This window comes from Ovis aries, chromosome 4, assembly GCF_016772045.2.
Source record: "Ovis aries strain OAR_USU_Benz2616 breed Rambouillet chromosome 4, ARS-UI_Ramb_v3.0, whole genome shotgun sequence".
Taxonomy (NCBI): domain Eukaryota; kingdom Metazoa; phylum Chordata; class Mammalia; order Artiodactyla; family Bovidae; genus Ovis; species Ovis aries.
In genome coordinates, this window is record NC_056057.1 from 80,721,785 (window position 1) to 80,742,072 (window position 20,288).

General features: G+C 45.9%; 2 protein-coding genes across 3 annotated transcripts in view; one reads left to right on the plus strand and one right to left on the minus strand.

Moving 5' to 3' along the window:
• Positions 1 to 15,172, plus strand: part of GLI3 (GLI family zinc finger 3) — a 314,174-nt gene extending 299,002 nt beyond the window's left edge. Inside the window, exons 13-15 of the mRNA XM_060415080.1 lie at positions 3,502 to 3,792; positions 8,212 to 8,539; positions 9,504 to 15,172. Coding sequence (XP_060271063.1) covers positions 3,502 to 3,792; positions 8,212 to 8,539; positions 9,504 to 11,836 — 2,952 coding nt within the window. The 3' untranslated portion in view covers positions 11,837 to 15,172. The remainder of the gene's footprint in view (positions 1 to 3,501; positions 3,793 to 8,211; positions 8,540 to 9,503) is intronic.
• Positions 15,173 to 17,941: 2,769 nt separating this feature from the next.
• On the minus strand, positions 17,942 to 19,443 carry LOC101118433 (tropomyosin alpha-3 chain). 2 transcript variants are annotated; one of them, XM_012175755.5, is made up of 2 exons: positions 19,243 to 19,310; positions 17,942 to 19,108 (listed from the first exon to the last, which is right to left on the minus strand). In XM_012175755.5, the coding sequence occupies exons 1-2, from the start codon at positions 19,308 to 19,310 to the stop codon at positions 18,628 to 18,630; spliced, it is 549 nt and encodes a 182-aa protein (XP_012031145.2). In that variant the 3' UTR covers positions 17,942 to 18,627. The 2 variants fall into 2 exon arrangements, with proteins under 2 accessions (XP_012031145.2, XP_027824552.1); XM_027968751.3 differs by having other exon boundaries at positions 17,942 to 19,443.
• Positions 19,444 to 20,288: the final 845 nt, after the last annotated feature.

Sequence of the window (20,288 nt, forward strand, 5' to 3'; positions counted from 1 at the left end):
TACCTAAAATAAATGATTAACATTGACCATGAACACATAAGTAAAATTTTATTCACAATCACTTAAATCATTTTTCTCTGTTCCATGAATAGAGAAAGCCCTCAGCTTTGCCTATGAATGATAGACAGTTTCAGATACATCAAAATTAAGTGTGTCCAGGAAATCCAGATTTGTATCATCAATCAACCATAGACAAATCCAGATGTCTTCTTTCATTTATCTGTCCTCTTATTTGTATCTTCATCCTTTCTCTGAACAAATATTGATAGATGGTTATCTGGCAAGCAGGTTGCTATTCTGGATGAGGCAGATGGCATGGAACAGAATAGGAAGCAATTCCCATTCGGGGAGGCTAATCTAGCTCTCACCCCCATGACTGTTCTGCCCATGTAGAGCCACTGAACCATCGCAGAGGCCTCTGACCAGGCTCCCTACTCCGGAACATGGAGCTCCTGTTCCACCCCCAAACCAGATGAAGCCAGTTTCCTTGAGCTCTCATTTGGTTGTATCTCCCTATACAGAAAGTTCCAGAGGCTCCATCTTTCCTAGGAAAAGTTTAGACGTCTTATGCCTGTATTGGATTGGCCAAGAAAATATTTTTCTGTAAGATACTTTGTGAACTTTTTGGCCAACCCCATATCTACTTTCACCTGCTCAACCCCAATCTTCCTTTTCCACAGTCCCTTGACCTCTCACCATGGTGAACATGAACACAACCTTCCAGACAGCATGCCCACATGCCTGGAGTGGTCCTACTTTTGGACCTTTGCTCTGGATACTTTTTTTTTTTTTTTGTATTCTCTTGCCCTCATTTTTATCCTTCAGCATCTTGTTCATCTTTCAGGATCCAACTACGACACCTTTTCTTAATCAAAGCTCTGTTTATCGAGCACTTATTATGTGTCTCATATCACATCATGGTAAGTACTATGTATACATGGTCAGATTTAGTTCATACCCTGACCCCATGAGCTGGGCATTATACCCAGATACAGAAATTTGATGATTGATGCCTTCCACCATCTTCCCAATGAAAGAATGGCTCCCCTCTGTCCATATCCTTCTTAGCATCCACACTTTTCAAATTTTCCATTCTTTGAGATTTAATCCTGTCATTTATAAAACTGTGCTCACAGAGTCTTGCATCTGGTAGGGATCATTAAATGTTTATCTATAATTTTATTTGGATAAATTCTACAAAGTCAAGTAGAATGAAACTGTTCACAAAGTATCTTTCAGTTCAGGGAGTCAAAAAGGCAATCATGGTGGCAAAATTTAAATGTCCAGGACAGGAAACATGGGTAAATTAGAACCCTGACAACATTTATCTTTACCTACACTTAGATTGCATTTCAGTCATTAATCAGAACAGAATTTGGGGTCCAATCTACATCATGTAGTTAGTGTTTGTTGTGAAGTGTTGTTTTCTGACCTTGTGTGCTTGGAGATTTTTGTAGGTGGCTATTGTTCATGTGCACATACAAGGGCACGTGGGCACGCATGTTCTTGTTGGTCTTGGAAATGCAGGAGCTGATGAATATTAGTAGATTCATTCCATCCCTAGCTGTGTCCTCATTTCCAGATTAACCCATGATACACACATGCAGACATCTATGGGAAGAATAGTTCTTCAGACCTGGAATGCTGGCCTGGCTTTGTGCTTCCTCTCCCCGACCCAGACATTGCTGTCTACCTGTCATAGCAGTGCAGTGAGCCAGCAGCGGGCCAGGGTCAGACACTATACAGTAATAGCACTAATCGTCAGAGCCATTCTTCTGTCCCTAATGCATAGAATTTGATGTGCTCATTTCATTATACGTATATATGCTGCAAATCACACAAGCTCCTGAAGAGAAGTAATTTGTAGTTAATGGGAATCAATTCAACCCAAAATTATCTCAAATTTGGAGGTGAGGTCTCTCAGCATTCTGGAATCTTTACCTCACTCCATTAGGGCATGCCATAATTTTAGGCAGCACTCAGTCTGTTCTTGGGCTTTTAGTGGAAAAGCATCATTCTATAAGACAGGGACTCTTTTTTAATCCAATGGATACATTATATTAATCATGTCTTTCATGAATATTGTTTATCTAATAGCTCACCTCCTGATACATACAGATGTAAATATAGACTCATATAAGTATCCGTGAATATATTATATTTCAAATGAAGTAAACAGAATTATAATTCTGATGTTGGTTATAAATATAATGCTAGCAGTTCTGTGATGTGAGTAGATATTCAACTACAAGGGTCTGTGTCATTTTTGGTGACCATGGCTTTGACTACTGACCCACACAGAAAATGAAATTAGCATGAAGTAATTTCTAGACCTTAGTACTCAGGAGCAGAGCCTCACCCAGAAATACTCATCTCCAGAATGACATCTACCAGCCCTCGTCGGCTTATGGGTGAACATTTGCGGATACTCCAACAGGGCTTAGGACTTTGAAGATCAGAAAGGTTCTGGATATTCTGAGCCCTGACCACCCCCACACAGCTGTAATACAACCCAAAAGGTCATATTTTAGTGATATCTAACCTAGGAGAGGCTACAGCGATTTTAAACATATTTATTCATTTATGATTCATTTGTCTGCCCAGGTCTTGGTTGCAGCGTGCAGGATCTTCCGTCTTTGTTGTGGCATATGGGCTCTAGTTCCCTGATCAGACATGTGGCTCTAGCTAGAGCCCCCTGCACTGGGAGCACAGAGTCTTAGCCACTAGGCCACCAGGGAAGTTCCAGGCAATTATTATTGTCATTATTATTTTCTACTATGTTGATGTGTAAAGAGCACATTTTAAAAGGTGGAAGAGTGATTTTAGGTCTGGGAAACAGGACTTTGTAAAAAATGTCTTCACACAAGCTCCCCCCAAAGAGGTGTAGCATTCTTCTCATGAAAGGATGGGTGTCTTTTAAGCCTTCTTCTTTTATCATCACCATCAGCATCACCACCATCATCAAATTATCCTGGACACCATGTGACCCCATGACACTTCTTCCTACTCACAGAATAAGTTTTTCCAGGAGCACAAACACAATTTACATGTTCTGAGCTCTCCCTGTGTACTATTCTTTGCGACCCCATGGATTGCAGCCCATCCAGCTCCTCTGTCCATGGAATTTTCCAGGCAAGAATGCTGGAGTGGGTTGCCATTTCCTACTCCAGGGGATCTTCCTGACCCAGGGATCAAATCCATGTCTCTTGTATCGCCTGTATTAGTAGGTGGATTCTTTATCACTGTGCGACATAGGATTCCCAATCTCTCCCTGAGCCCTCTCTAAAATAGTAATGTGTTCAAGCTAGATTCCATGGACCCCAAACTGTGTCCAAATAGTCTTTATTAAACCACTGCACCATTTAGAGGGCTTTGAATACCTCAAACCTTGTGATCATGCTTTGAAAGAATTAAAAATATAATGAAGAGCCACAAGAGACTGTTGGGCTGGATAATCACTTTGATAACGATCTATTCTTTCATTGTTGGGGCATTTGACAGAAACCATATGTGTGCAAAATCCCCGGCTGCACCAAGCGCTACACAGACCCCAGCTCCCTCCGGAAACACGTGAAGACTGTGCACGGCCCAGAGGCTCATGTCACCAAGAAGCAGCGAGGGGACGTGCATCCCCGGCCCCCACCCCCGCGAGATTCCGGCGGCCACTCACAGTCTAGGTCACCTGGCCGGCAGACTCAGGGAGCCCTCGGGGAGCAGAAGGACCTCAGCAACACTACCTCAAAGCGGGAAGAATGCCTCCAAGTGAAAACGGTCAAGGCGGAGAAGCCCATGGTATGTCATTCGCTTTCCTTCTGATTGTCCCAGGTCTCTAAAGGGGCCAGGTAGGGTGCTGAGTTAAGGGAGGACCGCATCACCCCTGTCCTCATTGGAACCCACTGTTTGATTTAAGGAGATCAGAGCTCATTGATCTCAATTGCTTACCCCAGCTCAGAAAAGAGGTTTGAGGTTTCCTAACTGCTTTTTTTAAATCGATCTGAAAGTTGTGGCACGCAGACACACACCACTATCCACATTTTCAAAAGGCCTCTAACATAGAGAATTATTCATCGGGTCCTTCTGTAAACATGTTTTCTGACTTCTGTGCCTTGGCGACCCCAAGAGAAATTAGCCATGCACAAGTGCTGAGTTGCATCAGTTGTGTCCCACTCTTTGTGGCCCTGTGGACTGCAGCCCACCAGGCTCCTCTGTCCATGGGATTCTCCAGGCAAGAATACTGGAGTGGGTTGCCATGCCCTTCTCCAAGGGATCTTCCGGACTCAGGGATCAAATCCGTGTCTCTTATGTCTTCTGCACTGGTAGGCAATTACTTTACTACTAGCACCACCTGAAATAAGCCATGGTCCCTGTTCTTTAGGGGTCTGCAGTCCAGTGGGATAGGCAGACCAAGAAAGCTTGGGTAATAGGGCTCTAAGACAGGTCTGGGTGCGAGCATTCAGAGCGGAGCTAACAGGGTGCACTTGGCAATGCCATGGGAGGGGCAGAGGGCAAGTGGCCGCCAAGTGCAACACTCAGAGTGGGGAAGGAGTGTGTGCAGGGGCCCAGGACCTGGCACAGCCAAACATGAGCCATGGGGCCCCAGGGGAATGTGCCAGAGTAAAAAGGGAAGATATAAAGGGATTTTTAAATTTTTTTCTGAATTTTTAGAAAAGACAACTCCTGTGCCAATCTAGAGATTAGTTGATAGACTTGAGACCATATCTAAAATGATTCCTGAAACAAGGAGGTAGAAAGCAAGGGAGGGATTTGAAAAATGTCATCGAGAAAAATCTTACAGTTTGATGACAAATAGGACACATGGATTAAGCTATTGCTGTGGCTTCTTTCAGACTTCACTTGGTGATTTTTGCCTTATGCATGGGCCAGAATAAAACAGCTAAAATTTTCCCAAAGACAAAATGAAAAGAGTAGCAATCAGAGGAGATTTAGTTCATCTGTATTTGGCATATGTATAATGGAGTCAGCTCTGTGTTTTGGGTTCTAGTCTGTCCACTCTTTGGATGTGAAAGGTACTAGATAAGTCACATGCTTAGACTTCCACATGCATGGGAACGATCAGGCAGGCAGATTTCTACTCAGTGTAAGGAATCATTTGCATAAAATTAGAAAAGTGCAGGAATTGGATGGACATACTGTGAATTCCTGAGTGATATCATGTGTAGCCAGTATGTATGGGCAGGAGCTAATACGCATATGACTTAATTGCATTTTAGTGACTGAGTTTGTCTTTAAACTCTTAAGAGTCTTAGCAAGTGACATTAGGTCTAGCCAAAAATCGTGCAAATAAGCTATCTTATCATTATTTCCCTGTGGATAGCTGTACTTTTCTTTTAAAAAACACCTTACTAAGAAGTTTATATATGTGTTATACCTGATCCCTATACATTTAAATTAATCAGTTCATAAACTGTGTTTTATATACTTTTAGGGGAGGAGTATTTATCAGTTTCCTAAAATAAAGTCCACCTGTATAAAAATTGTGCAAAAGATTTAACCATTTATCCTTAGTGTTTACTGAAACAAAGAAAGTGAATCTGTGGTCTCCTAGATAATGTCATTGAAAGACAATGATTTATATTTTTAGGACATCTGGTGAGCTCAGAGTCCCTGGTACCTTTTATGTACATCCTTAGCACAAAAGAAGGAAAGAAAGAGAAGTTATCACTTCTCCAAACACTCATTATTTAAAAAGAAAATTGGTAGAAATAAAAACATACAGCGATTTTGCTCAGTGACATCTGAGATGCTCCAAGATGTGAAATATTTTATGAGATATAGATATATTGATATAGAAACAAACTGCTGGAAAGAGATTTCAGGATATTGAGACTAGGCCCCATATTTTACAGGTGTGGAAACAGAGGCTCAGTGAGGTTAATAAATTAATCAAATTTCCACAGGAGACTTTTTTATGTATATGTGCTCACACATGTAAATGAGTAGATATCTTCATAGACGCAGTTATTGAAGCATGTGAGATATACATTTCTAATATTCTTTCTTTAAAAACTTGTCTTTGATTTGTTCATCACGCTATAAATTAAATTCTTTCTTCTTTTTTTCTGATTACTCCAACATCTCTTCTGTGTAATGCTCCTAAATGTCTTGTTCTCACTTCCTAAGGACAGTGGGTAATAAGGTGAGGGAATTTTGGCTTCTCTGCTCTCTTTGTTTTGTTTTCATTTTAACATATAGCTTTTTATTTATTTCATTTTCTTTAGTCTTTGTCCTTTGTGATATCTTTGGTAGTGAACATTGCCCAGATATGTTTCCAACATAGAAGCAATGTGTTTTGAACATTCAGCATGTGAAAATGTGGAGTTAGATGTTGAAATTCATCGTTCTATTTGTCTAGGATTCCATAATAAATCACACTGAGGCCGACCAAGCAGATGTTCTCAAAGACCATGTAACTGTCATGTTGACTAGTGTAAATTTATTCTTGGACCAGACGTGCACCACCTTCTTAGAGCAAGAGCTGGATGTACTTGTTGGCAATCTAACCTGTATTAAACTGTCGGGGTCCTTTAAGGATTTTCTAATTGTAGACGCATGAGAGCCTTCTTCCAGGCCCTGTGGAAACGGGAGTCTGCACTCTTCCGCAGGGAAGTGTGTGTACATACACACAGATTCACACACACACATACTGATTTGACAATCCGAGAGGAAAAGTCATTCAAAGCCCTGGATGATCTAAGTTCTCTGCAAAGGAGCAGGTGGTCCCTTCGGTGCTCTGCAGAAGCAAAAATAAGCCAGGCTTCATGCATTCATGATCACATTTGTGCATCTTATTTTTCTCTGCTTGGTTGCGCAGGACACACTTAGTGTACCATGTGGTGCTCACCTAGAAAGCGTTCATTTCCTTGGGTGTGTGTACTGTGGTCTCAGGAAAAGTGTGACAGGTTCCACGGAAATGACCTGTGTCCAGAGCCCCTTCTGACAGCACTGTGGTTCCACCTGAGACCATAGCCGTGTGTACCAGAGTGTGTGTAGTTATCTCTCCTTGCTCATGGGCTGCTGTCAGACACTAGTTGCTAGGTAACACCAGAGAGAGTGCTACAGAGGAACAGAAGTGAGGCCAGGCCAGGAGTCTAGGTCATCACACTGTTCGCTCTGTAACTTTGGGCAGTCACTGAACTTCTCTGAACATCACTTTTCTTATCTCTACGAGAAGGATGCAACTATTTGTCCACCGGGGCAGCACTGGAATTTCAGATGGGCCAGGTCCAGGTTGTGCAGACCGTTCAATGCAAGCCAGAGTGCTCCCAAATGTAGACATAATGAGCTGTCCCCATGGTCAGGGGCCCCTGGAGGAGGGGTCCTTCCCTGAGAACCTAGTGGACTAGATTAAGTTCCCAAGAATTGCAGAATTGGCTTGCCAAGTCCACTTGGTTGGGGTTAGGGAAACCTGGCTTGATTCTCCTAGTGCAAGGCCAGGTGCACACTGGGGACTGGAAGACGCCTGTGACTTCCCCCAGAGACTCCTTTCTGTCTACGGCAGAAACTAAGTGACTGAAGTCTTCCCTCCTAAAACTGCTTTTACATATATCTCCCTACTTGGAGTTTTACGGAGCAAGAAAATGTAGAAGGAATGGACAGAGATTATAGAGCTTGGGGAACTAACCCTGAACCGTAAAGAGCGACTGGTTGGAGGGGAGGTAACATGTGTTCCTGGCATATACATCCTGAGGACTAAAGCATTTATACTAATAACCACTAATACTCTCCAAGCCAATTAATTACTACCTATTATCCAGGTCTTTTTGAACTTTGTGTGTTTTCAGGGCTTCACTCCTAATTTCCGCAACAATCCTTAGGATAAATAAATTGTCCCCACTTTCTGGATAAGGAAACTGAGGTTTAGAGTGGCTAAGTAATTTGCCCAAAGGCTCAAGTCATGGAGGTGGGGTGGGAACTGAGGAAATTTGACGCAGAGTTGGCATCGGGGGGAGGGATTCCATGGCTGCTGCATCACACCTGGCTCCCCCTGCTGTCCATTGCCCTCCACGGTACATCTGCCTGCTGGCCCATCCATCATCACTGAGCTCAGGGGAGGCCACCTCCATTCACTAGAAAATAGTTCTTCTCCCACTGAGAATCCCGCAGGACTTGATCTGCGGGATTGCTCATTGTCTGCTCCCTGGCCTTGATCATCTAGGTAACATTTATTTCCTTTTCTTCTTGACCCCACAGACATCTCAGCCAAGCCCTGGTGGTCAGTCTTCATGCAGCAGCCAACAGTCCCCCATCAGCAACTATTCCAACAGTGGGCTCGAGCTTCCTCTGACTGATGGAGGTGGTGTGGGCGACCTCAGTGCCATCGATGAAACCCCAGTCATGGACTCGACCATTTCCACTGCAACCACAGCCCTTGCTTTGCAAGCCCGGAGGAACCCAGCAGGGACCAAATGGATGGAGCATGTCAAACTAGAAAGGCTCAAACAAGTGAATGGAATGCTTCCACGACTGAATCCCATTCTACCCCCTAAAGCCCCTACAGTCTCTCCTCTCATAGGAAACGGTGAGTGCCAGCCAGACCTCGTGTCTGCTCAGGGTTTTCTGTTCTTGCAGAGGCAGCCAGAGCACTGTGTGGACCCAGGTCCTTGGGTTTTCTGTTTGCTTGTTTCCCCACCAGCCCTAAAATAATGCTGGAACTATGCATATTAGTGTTACCTTTCTGGAGAACCCATATTTTATTGGGTTAGCCAAAAAGTTCGTTCAAGTTTTTCTGTAAGATAATATAGGGGGGGGAAAACCAATGAACTTTTTTGGCCAACCCAGTAAAAGCAGACAGTAAGAGGATAATACTGGAATGAAAAGTAAAACTGCGTGTGACTCATATTCTGATGGTGAAATCATCACTATTAGATCAGAGTAAGGAAATCTTAGCTGTAGAGGCATCCAGAGTTAGCCCCTGCCTCTGATTTCCAGTCTACAGCCAGTGGGTAAACAGTCACTTTGACCAATGTGGGCACAATTCAGAGAAAGGGAAGCCACTTCTGCCACTGTTGGCCCCTAGGCGGTTTGCGTTTCTGAAATTACACTCAGTACCTGGAGCAGAGCCCAGGTGTGAACTCCCCCACCCCACCAACTCAGGTGCCTTACACCTGCATAGGATGTCGGAGGAAGCCCTGAGAATGGGTATGAGACCCTCAGAATGCCTTCTGCCCTTGGGCTTCCTGTAACTCCAGCACTGTATGTACACCCTGTGGTTCTTCACCTTGCCCTTGTACTACACCTGCGAAGGCGCTTAACTCATCCAGGGAGTTGTTACTGCTTTGTTTAAGCCAGGGAATCCACCACTGCAGCCTGCCGCCTGCTCGCCCACCCCCTTATTTCGTCACTGGCCCTTCAGCATTGCAGGGCAGGGGTGGGTCACCGTGACCAGACCGGTCATAGATTGGTTTGGTTTGGTTTGGTTTCTGGCCCCAGAACCTGTGTTGTCATCCCGAGGTGAACCCGTGTCTCCCACGCTGTCTCTGCAGGCACGCAGCCCGGTACCAGCTGCAGTCTGGGCGGGCCCATGCCCCTTCTCCCGAACAGAAGCGACCTGTCTGGGGTGGATATCACCATGTTGAACATGCTCAACCGGAGGGACAGCAGCACCAGCACCGTCAGCTCCGCCTACCTGAGCAGCCGCCGCTCCTCTGGCATCTCGCCCTGCTTCTCCAGCCGCCGGTCCAGCGAGGCGTCCCAGGCCGAGGGGCGACCCCAGAACGTGAGCGTGGCCGACTCTTACGACCCTATCTCCACCGACGCCTCTCGCAGGTCCAGCGAGGCCAGCCAGGGCGACGGTCTGCCCAGCCTGCTCAGCCTCACTCCTGCCCAGCAGTACCGCCTGAAAGCCAAGTACGCTGCCGCCACGGGCGGCCCCCCGCCCACGCCGCTGCCCAACATGGAGAGGATGAGCCTCAAGACCCGGATGGCCCTGCTGGGAGACGGCAGGGAGCCGGCGGGGACCCTGCCTCCCGTGCATCCTCCTCGGAGATGCAGCGACGGCGGGGCCCACGGTTACGGTCGGCGCCCACTGCTGCCCCAGGATGCACTGGGCAACGGCGTGAGAAGAGCCAGCGACCCGGTGAGGACGGTTTCGGAGAGCCTCTCTCTGCCCCGGGTACAGCGGTTCAACAGCCTTAACAGCTTCAACCCTCCGGTGCTGCCTCCATCCCTGGAAAAGCGCAACCTCGTGCTTCAGAACTACACGCGGCCCGACGGTGGCCAGGCCCGCCACTTCCACTCCTCTCCCTGTCCCCCGAGCATCACTGAGAATGTCACCCTGGAGTCCCTGACCATGGACGCCGACGTGAGCCTGAACGATGAGGACCTCCTGCCCGATGACGTGGTGCAGTATTTAAATTCCCAGAACCCAGCCGGGTATGAGCAGCACTTCCCAGGCACCTTCTCTGATGACAGCAAAGTGCCCCACGGCTTGGGGAGTGTACCCGGGGACTTTGACCCACTGGGACTGCCTGACAGCCACGCCAGCCACACCGGCAGCCAGCAGTACCGCAGCCTGGAGCAGCCCTGCCCCGATGCCAGTAAATCCGACCTGCCCATTCAGTGGAACGAAGTCAGCTCCGGCAGCGCCGACCTGTCCTCCTCCAAGCTGAAATGCGGCCAGCGGTCCGTGGGGCAGCAGGCCCGGGCCTTCGGGTCGTACAGCCACATGGGTGTTCACCCACAGAGTCCCTTGAGGAGTGGGGCTGGCCCAACTGGTGGGTATCCAACCCTTGGGGAGCATGCCAGCTCCTTCGGGGGCCTGGAACACTTAGTGAGCCACGGTGGCGGAGCTGGCACCAACGGGAATCCCTTCCACGAACCACCCTATAAGGCCCAGCAGTATGGGAACTGCCTCAGCAGGCAGCCTGGTGCCCCCAGCTTACTCGATGGGGCCTGTGGCCCTGGGATCCAGGCAGCAAAGCTGAAAAACATCACCATGCAAGGGAGCGGGAGCCATCTGGATTTTGGCCTGTCGGTGGCGCCGAATGAGTCAACCGGCAGCACGGTGAATGGCATGCCCACCCCAGACCCCACGGGGCAGGGGTACCTGGCTCAGCAGCTCCTCGGTGACAGCACACACCCGCAGGGGGCAGGCCGCTCTGGGCAGAACCTGCTGGGGCAGGCTAGTGCTACCTCACACATCTATCAAGGGTCGGAGAGCAGCCTGCCCGGGCCTCCCAGCATCAGCGTGCAGCCGCCAAGTGTGGCAGCTGTCAGGGGCTACCAGCCATGTGCTGGCTACGGGGGTGGCCGGCGCCAGGCTGGGCCGAGGGGTGGTTTCGCTCTGCAGCCAGGACAGTTCAGTGACCCGAGTCAGACCTGCAGGGTGAATGGCATCAAGATGGAGATGCCAGGACAGCCCCATCAGCTCTGTTCGAATGTGCAGAGTTACTCTGGTCAGTTCTATGACCACACCGTTGGCTTCGGTCAGCAAGACGTGAAAACTGGTTCCTTCTCCATGTCAGAAGCCAACTGCCTGCTCCAGGGGGCCGGCGCCGAAAACTCTGAATTACTCTCCCCAGGTGCTAACCAGGTGACAAGCACAGTTGACAGCCTCGACAGCCATGACCTGGAAGGGGTGCAGATTGATTTCGACGCTATCATAGACGACGGGGACCACGCCAGCCTGATGTCGGGAGCCCTGAGCCCCAGCATCGTTCAGAACCTTTCTCATAGCTCCTCGCGACTCACCACGCCGCGGGCCGCCCTCCCGTTCCCGCCTCTGTCTTTGAGCACCACCAACATGGCAATCGGGGACATGAGCTCTCTGCTGACCTCCCTCGCGGAAGAAAGCAAATTCCTTGCGGTTATGCAGTAAGCATTAGGGGAAAAAAACAACTGCCAAGAGACCTGAAACTTTAGGAGTTTAAAAGATTAAATTGACCCATTTTTGTTTGGCTGAGTTTTTTTAGTTCTGTATGTATTTTAGCGATCTCATCTCACCTAACTGGGATGTGTTTCAAGTATATTCCTTTTATGGAAAAGGACTCTGAAAAGCCCTAAAGTATTCTAGGGAGAAACTGTCTTCCATTTCAGTTTTGAATCAGTATTGTTACACTCAAAACATCCTCTTTAAAAAAAGAAAAGAAAACTATCAGCCTGTTCCTCCCTCCCCCGTCTTTTTTTTTTTAGTAAACCGGTGTAAATGGTGATGCACGCATTCTTTTCTTTTCAGAGAGGGTAAGTGAAAGGATTTGACGTGTCTCTCCGTTATTCCAAGGAACTAGGAAGTTGGTGTGCTTGTGACTAAGGGGTTACACGTCCAGCGTTTTTCCATTTTCCTTTACATATGCTCAATGTTTGTTTCTGTGTTTTCTTTTGTTTTTGAATTCCCACACTGGGCTCAGGAGTCGGAAGTTGGAGAGTGAGTTTGGGAATCTCTTGTGGGTGTACTGTAGCAGAGGTAACAGGCTTTTGAGAAGCTCCCAACCCCCGTTCAGTTTGGGGCATGCTTCAGACAGATACACACAAGTGGAAATTCAGGGCTCCTGTGCAGGAAATTGTTTGCCCACAGTTGGGGTTTAAACTTCTTCCTGTCCATACATGTGCTGGACAGGAAGGTGGGCACGTCTGTATGTCAGTTCTCAGTTATGGACCCTGCCTCCACTCTCTGTCTGTCCACGAGTGTTCAGCGCTATTCCACGGAGAGACAGGGAGGGGTGTTGGATGATGCCCAGACACACTATTACCTTCATCTGTTCCGGTAAGAAGGTAGATATGTTATAGATTAAAGCTATTGCATAGAATTTGGGAAATATTTGTGGGTTGGCATATTTGTTGATTAATTCCATCACTCGCCCCATTTTCATAGATAACAGAATAACTGAGAATTGATTATATCTAGTTTTGAGTATATAGGTACTTAATCCCACAGCTGGCTATGTTATCAACAATATATCAATTCCACTGTAGCAAAAGAGTATTTCTAGTCTAAGTGCCCTGTTTTAGGGGACTCATGAAATTTTTTTGTAAAAGAAAAGCTCACAGACCAAGATATTTGGAATAAATCGCTTCAAACATTTTCAGTATTTAAAAACACTAAGGGCACAGTTTCATAGCTGTGTGGATACATTCTTAACACTCTATTACATTATGCACCCATTTAAGAAGTTAAGTCTTCTATGCAGTTTGTCCTTAATGTGGACTTAAGCTAGACTTTCAGATGAAAAGGTTTAAAGACTTAAAAAGTGCAGCTACTCCCCATGTGTACAGTTGCTACACATAAAAGACATACCATGTGTGCATAGGGTATGTGGACTACCCAGCGTTTTACTTTTAAAAAATATGTAAACTAGTAAAATACAACATCAGCACCTCAGTCGACATGCTGTATTCTGTCCCATTGATCTTGGAGTTCAGTTCAGTTCAGTTCAGTCGCTCAGTCGTGATTTATCCAAAGTGATTCATGAGTCCATTATGTGTTTTTTCCCCTTTCTGCCATTTAAATTAGTAGTAGACAAAAATCAAGTAAAAGTGTGAGATAATAGAATATTAGGACCAGCTCATTTTTCTCAAGTTTATGTTCTCTTATTTGGACCAAGAATCTCACGTGGGGTAAAATTCCCCTCTGAATTTTAGACTTTTGGGACTTCAGCTGAGACAGTTGGGTTTGCTTTCAACTAGATGAAAGCAGAGGGGTATTGAGGTCCTCCTGCTGTTCCCCATGTGCAGCACCTTCTTTTAAATCAAAGGAAGCATCCACTTTGGAACAGAGCCCCAAATCAAAAGACAAGTAGTGATCTAAGCTAGCAGAGTTGAGTCTCTATCACTCTTCAGTGGAAAAATCGAGGCCTTTTCTGTATTCTTTAAATGGGTCATGATCTGGTCACAAAATTGGCAGTCCAGTTCCCTGAATCTCGTATCTAGGTGAACTCAAAGTCCCAAGGTCCTGGTCTGAGCTTGCCTGCTCTTGTGGCTTAACCCCATTCCTGTCTTCCTCCTCCTGCACTTCCCCACTAGAGTCCTTGGATGTGCCCTGCATTTCTCAGTTAACATATTTCCCAAATCATCTTTGCTGTGCGTGGAAGGATGGATGGAGACTGAGATGAGCATGGTTGTCACCTTGCGCCCTTGTTTTTTCCTTTGCTTTCTGGCAGTTCTCCTGGTTGTCCCCTATCTTTTTCTTGCCATACTTTGTTTCCCTTGTTCTGGCCTTCAGATTTGCAGAAGACTCACTCACCTTTCAGCTCAGTATTTGGTTTCTCTCAGTATAAAAATCTCAGAAGAACGGAGGAGAGGGGAGGTGGGAGAGGAAAGTGTCCTTTTGAATGTGATGGACTGTTGAGATAGTCAGTGAAGAAGATCTTTTGGGGCCACTTCCAAGTGTTCTGTCTGGTTGTGGATTTCTGTACACTTAGAATCTCCTGTGATGGGACCCATCCCCAGTCTCCAGTCTTCCCTCCTCTTCTCTTGTCCCTGGCACTTGGGGAGATAACACCAACTCACTAGGGTCATAGCCGGCTTTTTAATGCAGGCTCATGCATGGTACTTCTGTTTAGCACCTGTGATAAACGTGTCTTTCCTTGTCAATCCATTTTATTTTTTTCTCTAAAGAACTGATCAGACCGCCCCTGCTCTTCACACATTGGCTCACACTGTTGAGCCACAGAGTTTTGATTCTTGTGATGTATGTGCCTTATTTTATGTTAATGTTGTCAGAGCGAGGGACCAGTTGGTGTTGCCCAATCAGGGCTTGAGGCTGTGTGCTTGCCACCGGCCAAGAGGACCCGATTGTAGCAGAGTCTGAGCTGTCTTGTAACCTGACTTCCCATGTTGTTTTGAATGCACAGGAGGATGTTCTCTTCTGACAAGTTACTGTTGTGTATCCTGCAAACGTGTAAGATAAAATACCAGTTCATTGTTTTCACCTTTTTTAGATTTTTTAAAAAATAAAATGTGTAACCCTTTTTTTAAAAGAAACGTGTAAATACATTTAAGTATTGTAGGCATAGTGTTTGGACGTGGCCGGCCCCGGGCCTTCCTCGGATCAGCCTGCAGCCTGTGCGACGCCCCCCACGCCCACCTCAAGCCCGGGGCTGCAGCCCCCCCCAACAGATGGACTCTACTTCCGCTTTCACAACCACTTAGTCTTTTTATAACAAAGAAAAGGAACAATGTTTCTTACAATGTCAATAAAAAACTCTTTGTACTGAAATGTTTCCTAGGCGATTTATTTAATTCATAGTTGAATGGAAAAGGGGCTCTCTTTGGGAAAATCCAGAACCTGCATTTACTCAGACCATCCCCCTGACTTACACACACACACACAAGCTTAGTCTGAGACCCAGACTCTTCATCCCTAAGATGGAGAATGAGGCAGTACACTCTCCGAGTGGTGTGTGAGGAGGGGTACCTGGGAGGCATGCCAGTTGTAATGTGGGCATTTTTCTTAATTTTATGTCTTGGCCAAACTCTTAAGAGGAAGGACATGAACAGGTTTAATGTCTCACAACTCGTCCCTCTTTTATATATCATCCTGTTATTCGGAGATACCCTAACACACCTTAGCAGAAAATCTGACATGGTAGAAGCTTACTTTAATGTGGCTTTCAATAACTGATACCAGGTAAAAATGGAAGCTATTTCTCTCATTTGTCTTCGCCAGATCATTATAAAAGACTTCAGGAGGGTCTCTTCCTCTCAGTAGCATCAGGTATCTTTTGAACTACCAGACGAAGGCACTGGTTGTTGCTGGGAAGGACAGGTGATCCTGGTTGTCAATATCCTAGGGCTACAAGGATGGGTCAACCTTCATGCACATGTGCACAGATGCACAAACACACACACACACACACTCCCAGCACCTGTCCCAGGGAACCGCTTGTCTCATGGGTGGTGAATATATCGCTCCCTGACATCTAGCAGTGATTTTCCAGTCATAAGGATGCTTCAGTCTTTCCTCATTCACAAAGGAGAATTTCCTCTCATAAATTCAAAATTCTTTGCTTTCATAACTAGATCCTTCACAGAAAGTGTCCAAATGTGTCCAGAAAAAATGGGAAAAACAGGAACTTATGCCCTTTAGGTTTAAATTGTCTTCTCACAAAGATGCATGCCAGGTAGTAAGTCAAAATTAAATAAGAGAAATGGGGCTAACAAAAAGGAAAAGTTGGAAATGAGATATTCCCAGAAATGAGATATTCCCATAAATGAGGCGCATGACAAACTCGTGTAAGTTCGTGTGAACAGGATGCAGGTACCACTGACAGCTTTGTTTAAAAGACTCCTCCTGTCAAGGAGACGTGAAGGAGGCAGTTTGAGGTAAAATAGCAGAGCTGCAATCCATTTGGTATTTCATAGAGATTTATATTAAGTAAGTTTGGTTCAAAGATGTTATGTATTATCCAGATAAGACTATGACAGGAGAATGCTAGTATAAGATGGAAAATTTAACCAAGTGCCAAAACGTCTTATTCATCCCTTTTTCCTCCATGACTTTCTCTATTTTCTTGGCAGTTTTTCCCCTTTGGTTGGTAAAAAAAAATTTCAACTGAGTAAGTTTGAAAATCAAATTTACTTTATTAAACTGTTCATGAATGGAGCAGCGTTTCATCTAGGAAGCAGAGAGAGACTCCAAGGTTTTGTGCAAAATGGAAGGCTTTTATGGAGAAAAGAGTGGGACAGGAAAGTCATTCATAAGAGAAAAATGGAAGTTCATTGGAGGAAAGTGGGAGTTTGGGTAATGAAGGCTCCTCATTGGCTGAGCTGTATTTCCATCAGCTGGGTTTGTTGATGGGCAGGAAGAAAATCTGCCTTCTTTCTATTGTTGTAGTAAGGTGGTTGTACCTCCTGTCTGGAAGTACAAGGTAGTCTCTTCCTGTTGGGATCTGTGAGTGACGTTTTCACATTTGGAGTAATTGACAAGAAGTGGTAGCCTTCTCTATTCCAGTTTTTGTTGGGGTTTCCTTTTTATTTTCACAGGCCTTACTTTATAGTATATTTACTATTCCAAAAACAATCTGAGCTCATATCTCCTTTAATGTTAGCTTCCCTGGTGGCTCAGATGGTAAAGCGTCTGCCTGTAATGAGGGAGACCCGGGTTTGATTCCTGGGTCAGGAAGATCCCCTGGAGAAGGAAATGGCAATCCACTCCAGCACTCTTGCCTGGAAAATCCCATGGATGGAGAAGCCTGATAGGCTACAGTCCATGGGGTCACAAAGAGTCGGACACGACTGAGCAACACACTTTCACTTTCCTTAAATTTTAATTTTGCCAACCTACACCTAGTTTATGCCTTCTCCACCTAGTTATCCAAACTCCTTACTATTTCTAGAATAGTAAGAGAATCTAGAATAGAATCTGGTTTTAGGCTTCTTTTTTCTTTTTTTTTTTTTTTGGAGGGACTGGTTCTTTATTTCAAAAAGACATTTATCAATTTTCAGTATCAAAACAGTTACATTATTGGTTTTTTTTTCCTCCCAGTTGGTCCCCAAAGAGACCACACAGAAGGAGAGAACATTTTAAGCCAATTACGCTGCAGGATGCACACCTAACAGACCTCACTGAAACCTCATCAAAAAAGGGGGACTGGGTAGGGAAAGAAACTTGAAAAGCTCAGCACACTGCTAGCCCACAGACTGTACAGAACTCTCATAGGCAGAGGGGTGACCAGTGTGCCTCAACCCCAAAGAAGCAAAGTTCCAAAATAATAGAAAAATTTTAAAGTTTTGTACATACGCTTTTCAAGATTTCTCCAGCACTAACCGATACAAAGCACAATGAGATGGCACTTTTTAGAGACAGCAGCTTCAGACCCAGAAAAGGGTAATGAGATGAGTTTCATACGGCTAAATCAGTGGCAAAACACAATTTTCTTTCCTTTCTCTCAAGGAGGCAGAGGAGCAAATAAGTGGTCACTTCAACATAAGGGGCACATGGTCCATTCTGTGAGCAGTTGGGAACAGGGTAGAGCTGGGGCAAGGATTTGGTCTCAGAGGTTTCACCATCTTAATTGTTTGGTCACTTCTGATGCAAAAAGAAAAAAAAAAAAGGTTGTCCAAAGATACCGTAAAGCTGAAAACCAGAACAGCACTTTTTTTTTTTTGGCTAACTCCTCTTGGAATCATCTTTCTGGTTTGGCAGGTACTTTTACAGAGCAATGAGGTTTCCCAAATGGAGCCTTTCTCTGGGCTGCTAGGCTCTCAGTAAGGCAGGCCCAAACCTTTTCCCTTTCTCTCTGGAGAAGGCAATATGTATTAAGCTGAAATGTTACCTTCCAAAAGTGAGAAAGGATTAGACTGCTGCTTCAGAACTACAGAATTATCTGGAATGTTTTTTTACAAATGGTTGTTACATCAACAACAAAAAAGGTAATTACAAAATGTGTACATCACAACATGCTTTTAAAGACACTTTGCATTGTGCTCACATTCCCTTAATCGTTGTTCCCAAAGGTGCTCAGCCTCTAGCCCAACTGGAATCTCTGGGGAGAGGCAGAGACAGTTTGGCGAAAAGGACACAGGAGTAGGGGGGTGGGAGAGGTGGCGAAAGGAGAAAGCAGCCTTCCAGTTAAAGATCAGCCCTCAGTTTAAAGGTCAGCTTCGGGCAGGCTGGCCTCAGCGGAGTCGGGGTGAGAGGGAGGAGCAGCGGCAGGGCGGGACTGGGGTGCTCTACATCTCATTCAGGTCAAGCAGAGTCTGGTCCAGCATCCTTTGTGTACAGAGGTGCTCCTCTTTGGTGCATTTCAGTTTATCTTCCAAATCATCAATTGTCTTTTCCAGCTTGGCTACCGATCTCTCAGCAAACTCAGCACGGGTCTCTGCCTCCTTGAGTTTATCGGTAAGAATCTTTATCTCTTCCTCATATTTGTCTTCTTTTTGAGAGTACTTTCCTTCAGCAGCACTCAGACACTTCAGGTTCTGGTCCATCAGTCTGATTTGCTCATCCATCTCTCGGCAACGGGACTCTGCCAGCTCGGCTCGCTCCTCTGTGCGCTCCAAGTCTCCCTCAATAATCACCAACTTGCGAGCCACCTCTTCATACTTCCTGTCTGCCTCTTCTGCAATGTGCTTAGCTTCTTTGAGTTGGATTTCCTGGAGTTCCATTTTTTCTTCATCTTTTAAGGCTCGGTTTTCAATAACCTTCATACCTCTCTCGCTCTCATCAGCAGCTTTCTCAGCTTCCTCCAGCTTTTGCAGGGCAGTGGCCAGGCGCTCTTGAGCTCGGTCCAGCTCCTCTTCAACCAGCTGGATTCTACGGTTCAAGGAGGCCACCTCAGCCTCAGCCTGTTCTCGGGCCCTTCTTTCTCCCTCCACTTCCCGCTGGAGGCGCTCGGCCCTCTCCTCTGCATCATCGGCCTGCTGCTGCAGAACCTGGATCTTGCGCTTCACCGCCTCTATGGTGGTGATCCCGGCCATGGTCCCCACCCAGCTTCGGCTTGCCTTCGGGCTCCTGCCTCCTCCGCTCGGCGTTGCAGCCGCTTTTCCTTCTTTTTTCTTTCCATACATTTTTTTTACCCATACTCACCCAGCAGAGGTATGGGATCTTGGGTTTTACACATTTTCTGACCTGTCCCTGAATCTTCTGCTGCCCCTCTTGCTGCATCCAACCTTGCTCAAGGCCCAGTGGTAGGTTAGGATGGTCTCTGCCCTCATAAAACTGCTTATAGGTTATCTGGGGGTGTAAGACAAGAGTTATATTAATTCAACAGCACTGCCTGTATGTCTAATATCCATTCAGAGTCCTTGATAGGAACTAGAGATGGGAAGATGTTTAAAGCTGTGGGTCCATAGGCTTGTATACCAGTGGGAGGGACAGACGTGTAACTACAGAATACAACAGTGAGCCGTAACAGAAGACATTCAAGGGCAGGTTCAGTTTGGGGCATTATCCAAATGAGGTCCTTATAGCAGGGCTTCTCAACCTTGACATTATTGACATATGGGGCCAGATGTTCTTTATAGTGGGGGTCTATCTCATGTACTGTAGGATATTTAGTGACTAGTTGCCAGTACCACCGCACAAGTTGTAACAGTCAAAAATGTGTCTGGACATACCTACATGTCCCTTAGACATAAAATTGTTCCATATTGAGATGCTCCAGTTTAAGTAGTGAAAATACAAGGAGAGACATACTGTAGACAGGTGCCCAGAAGAAGGATTCAAGTGTAGACTTGGACTTGGGAGTCTGGCACACAGATGACAGAAGCAGCAAAGAGTAAAGCACCAGAAACAGGCACAGGCATAGCTTAAGAGGAAGACTACGAAATGGACCCCAGGGAACACTGGCCCCACGAACCAAGAGATGGAGGGCTCAGGTGAGCAGGCTGAA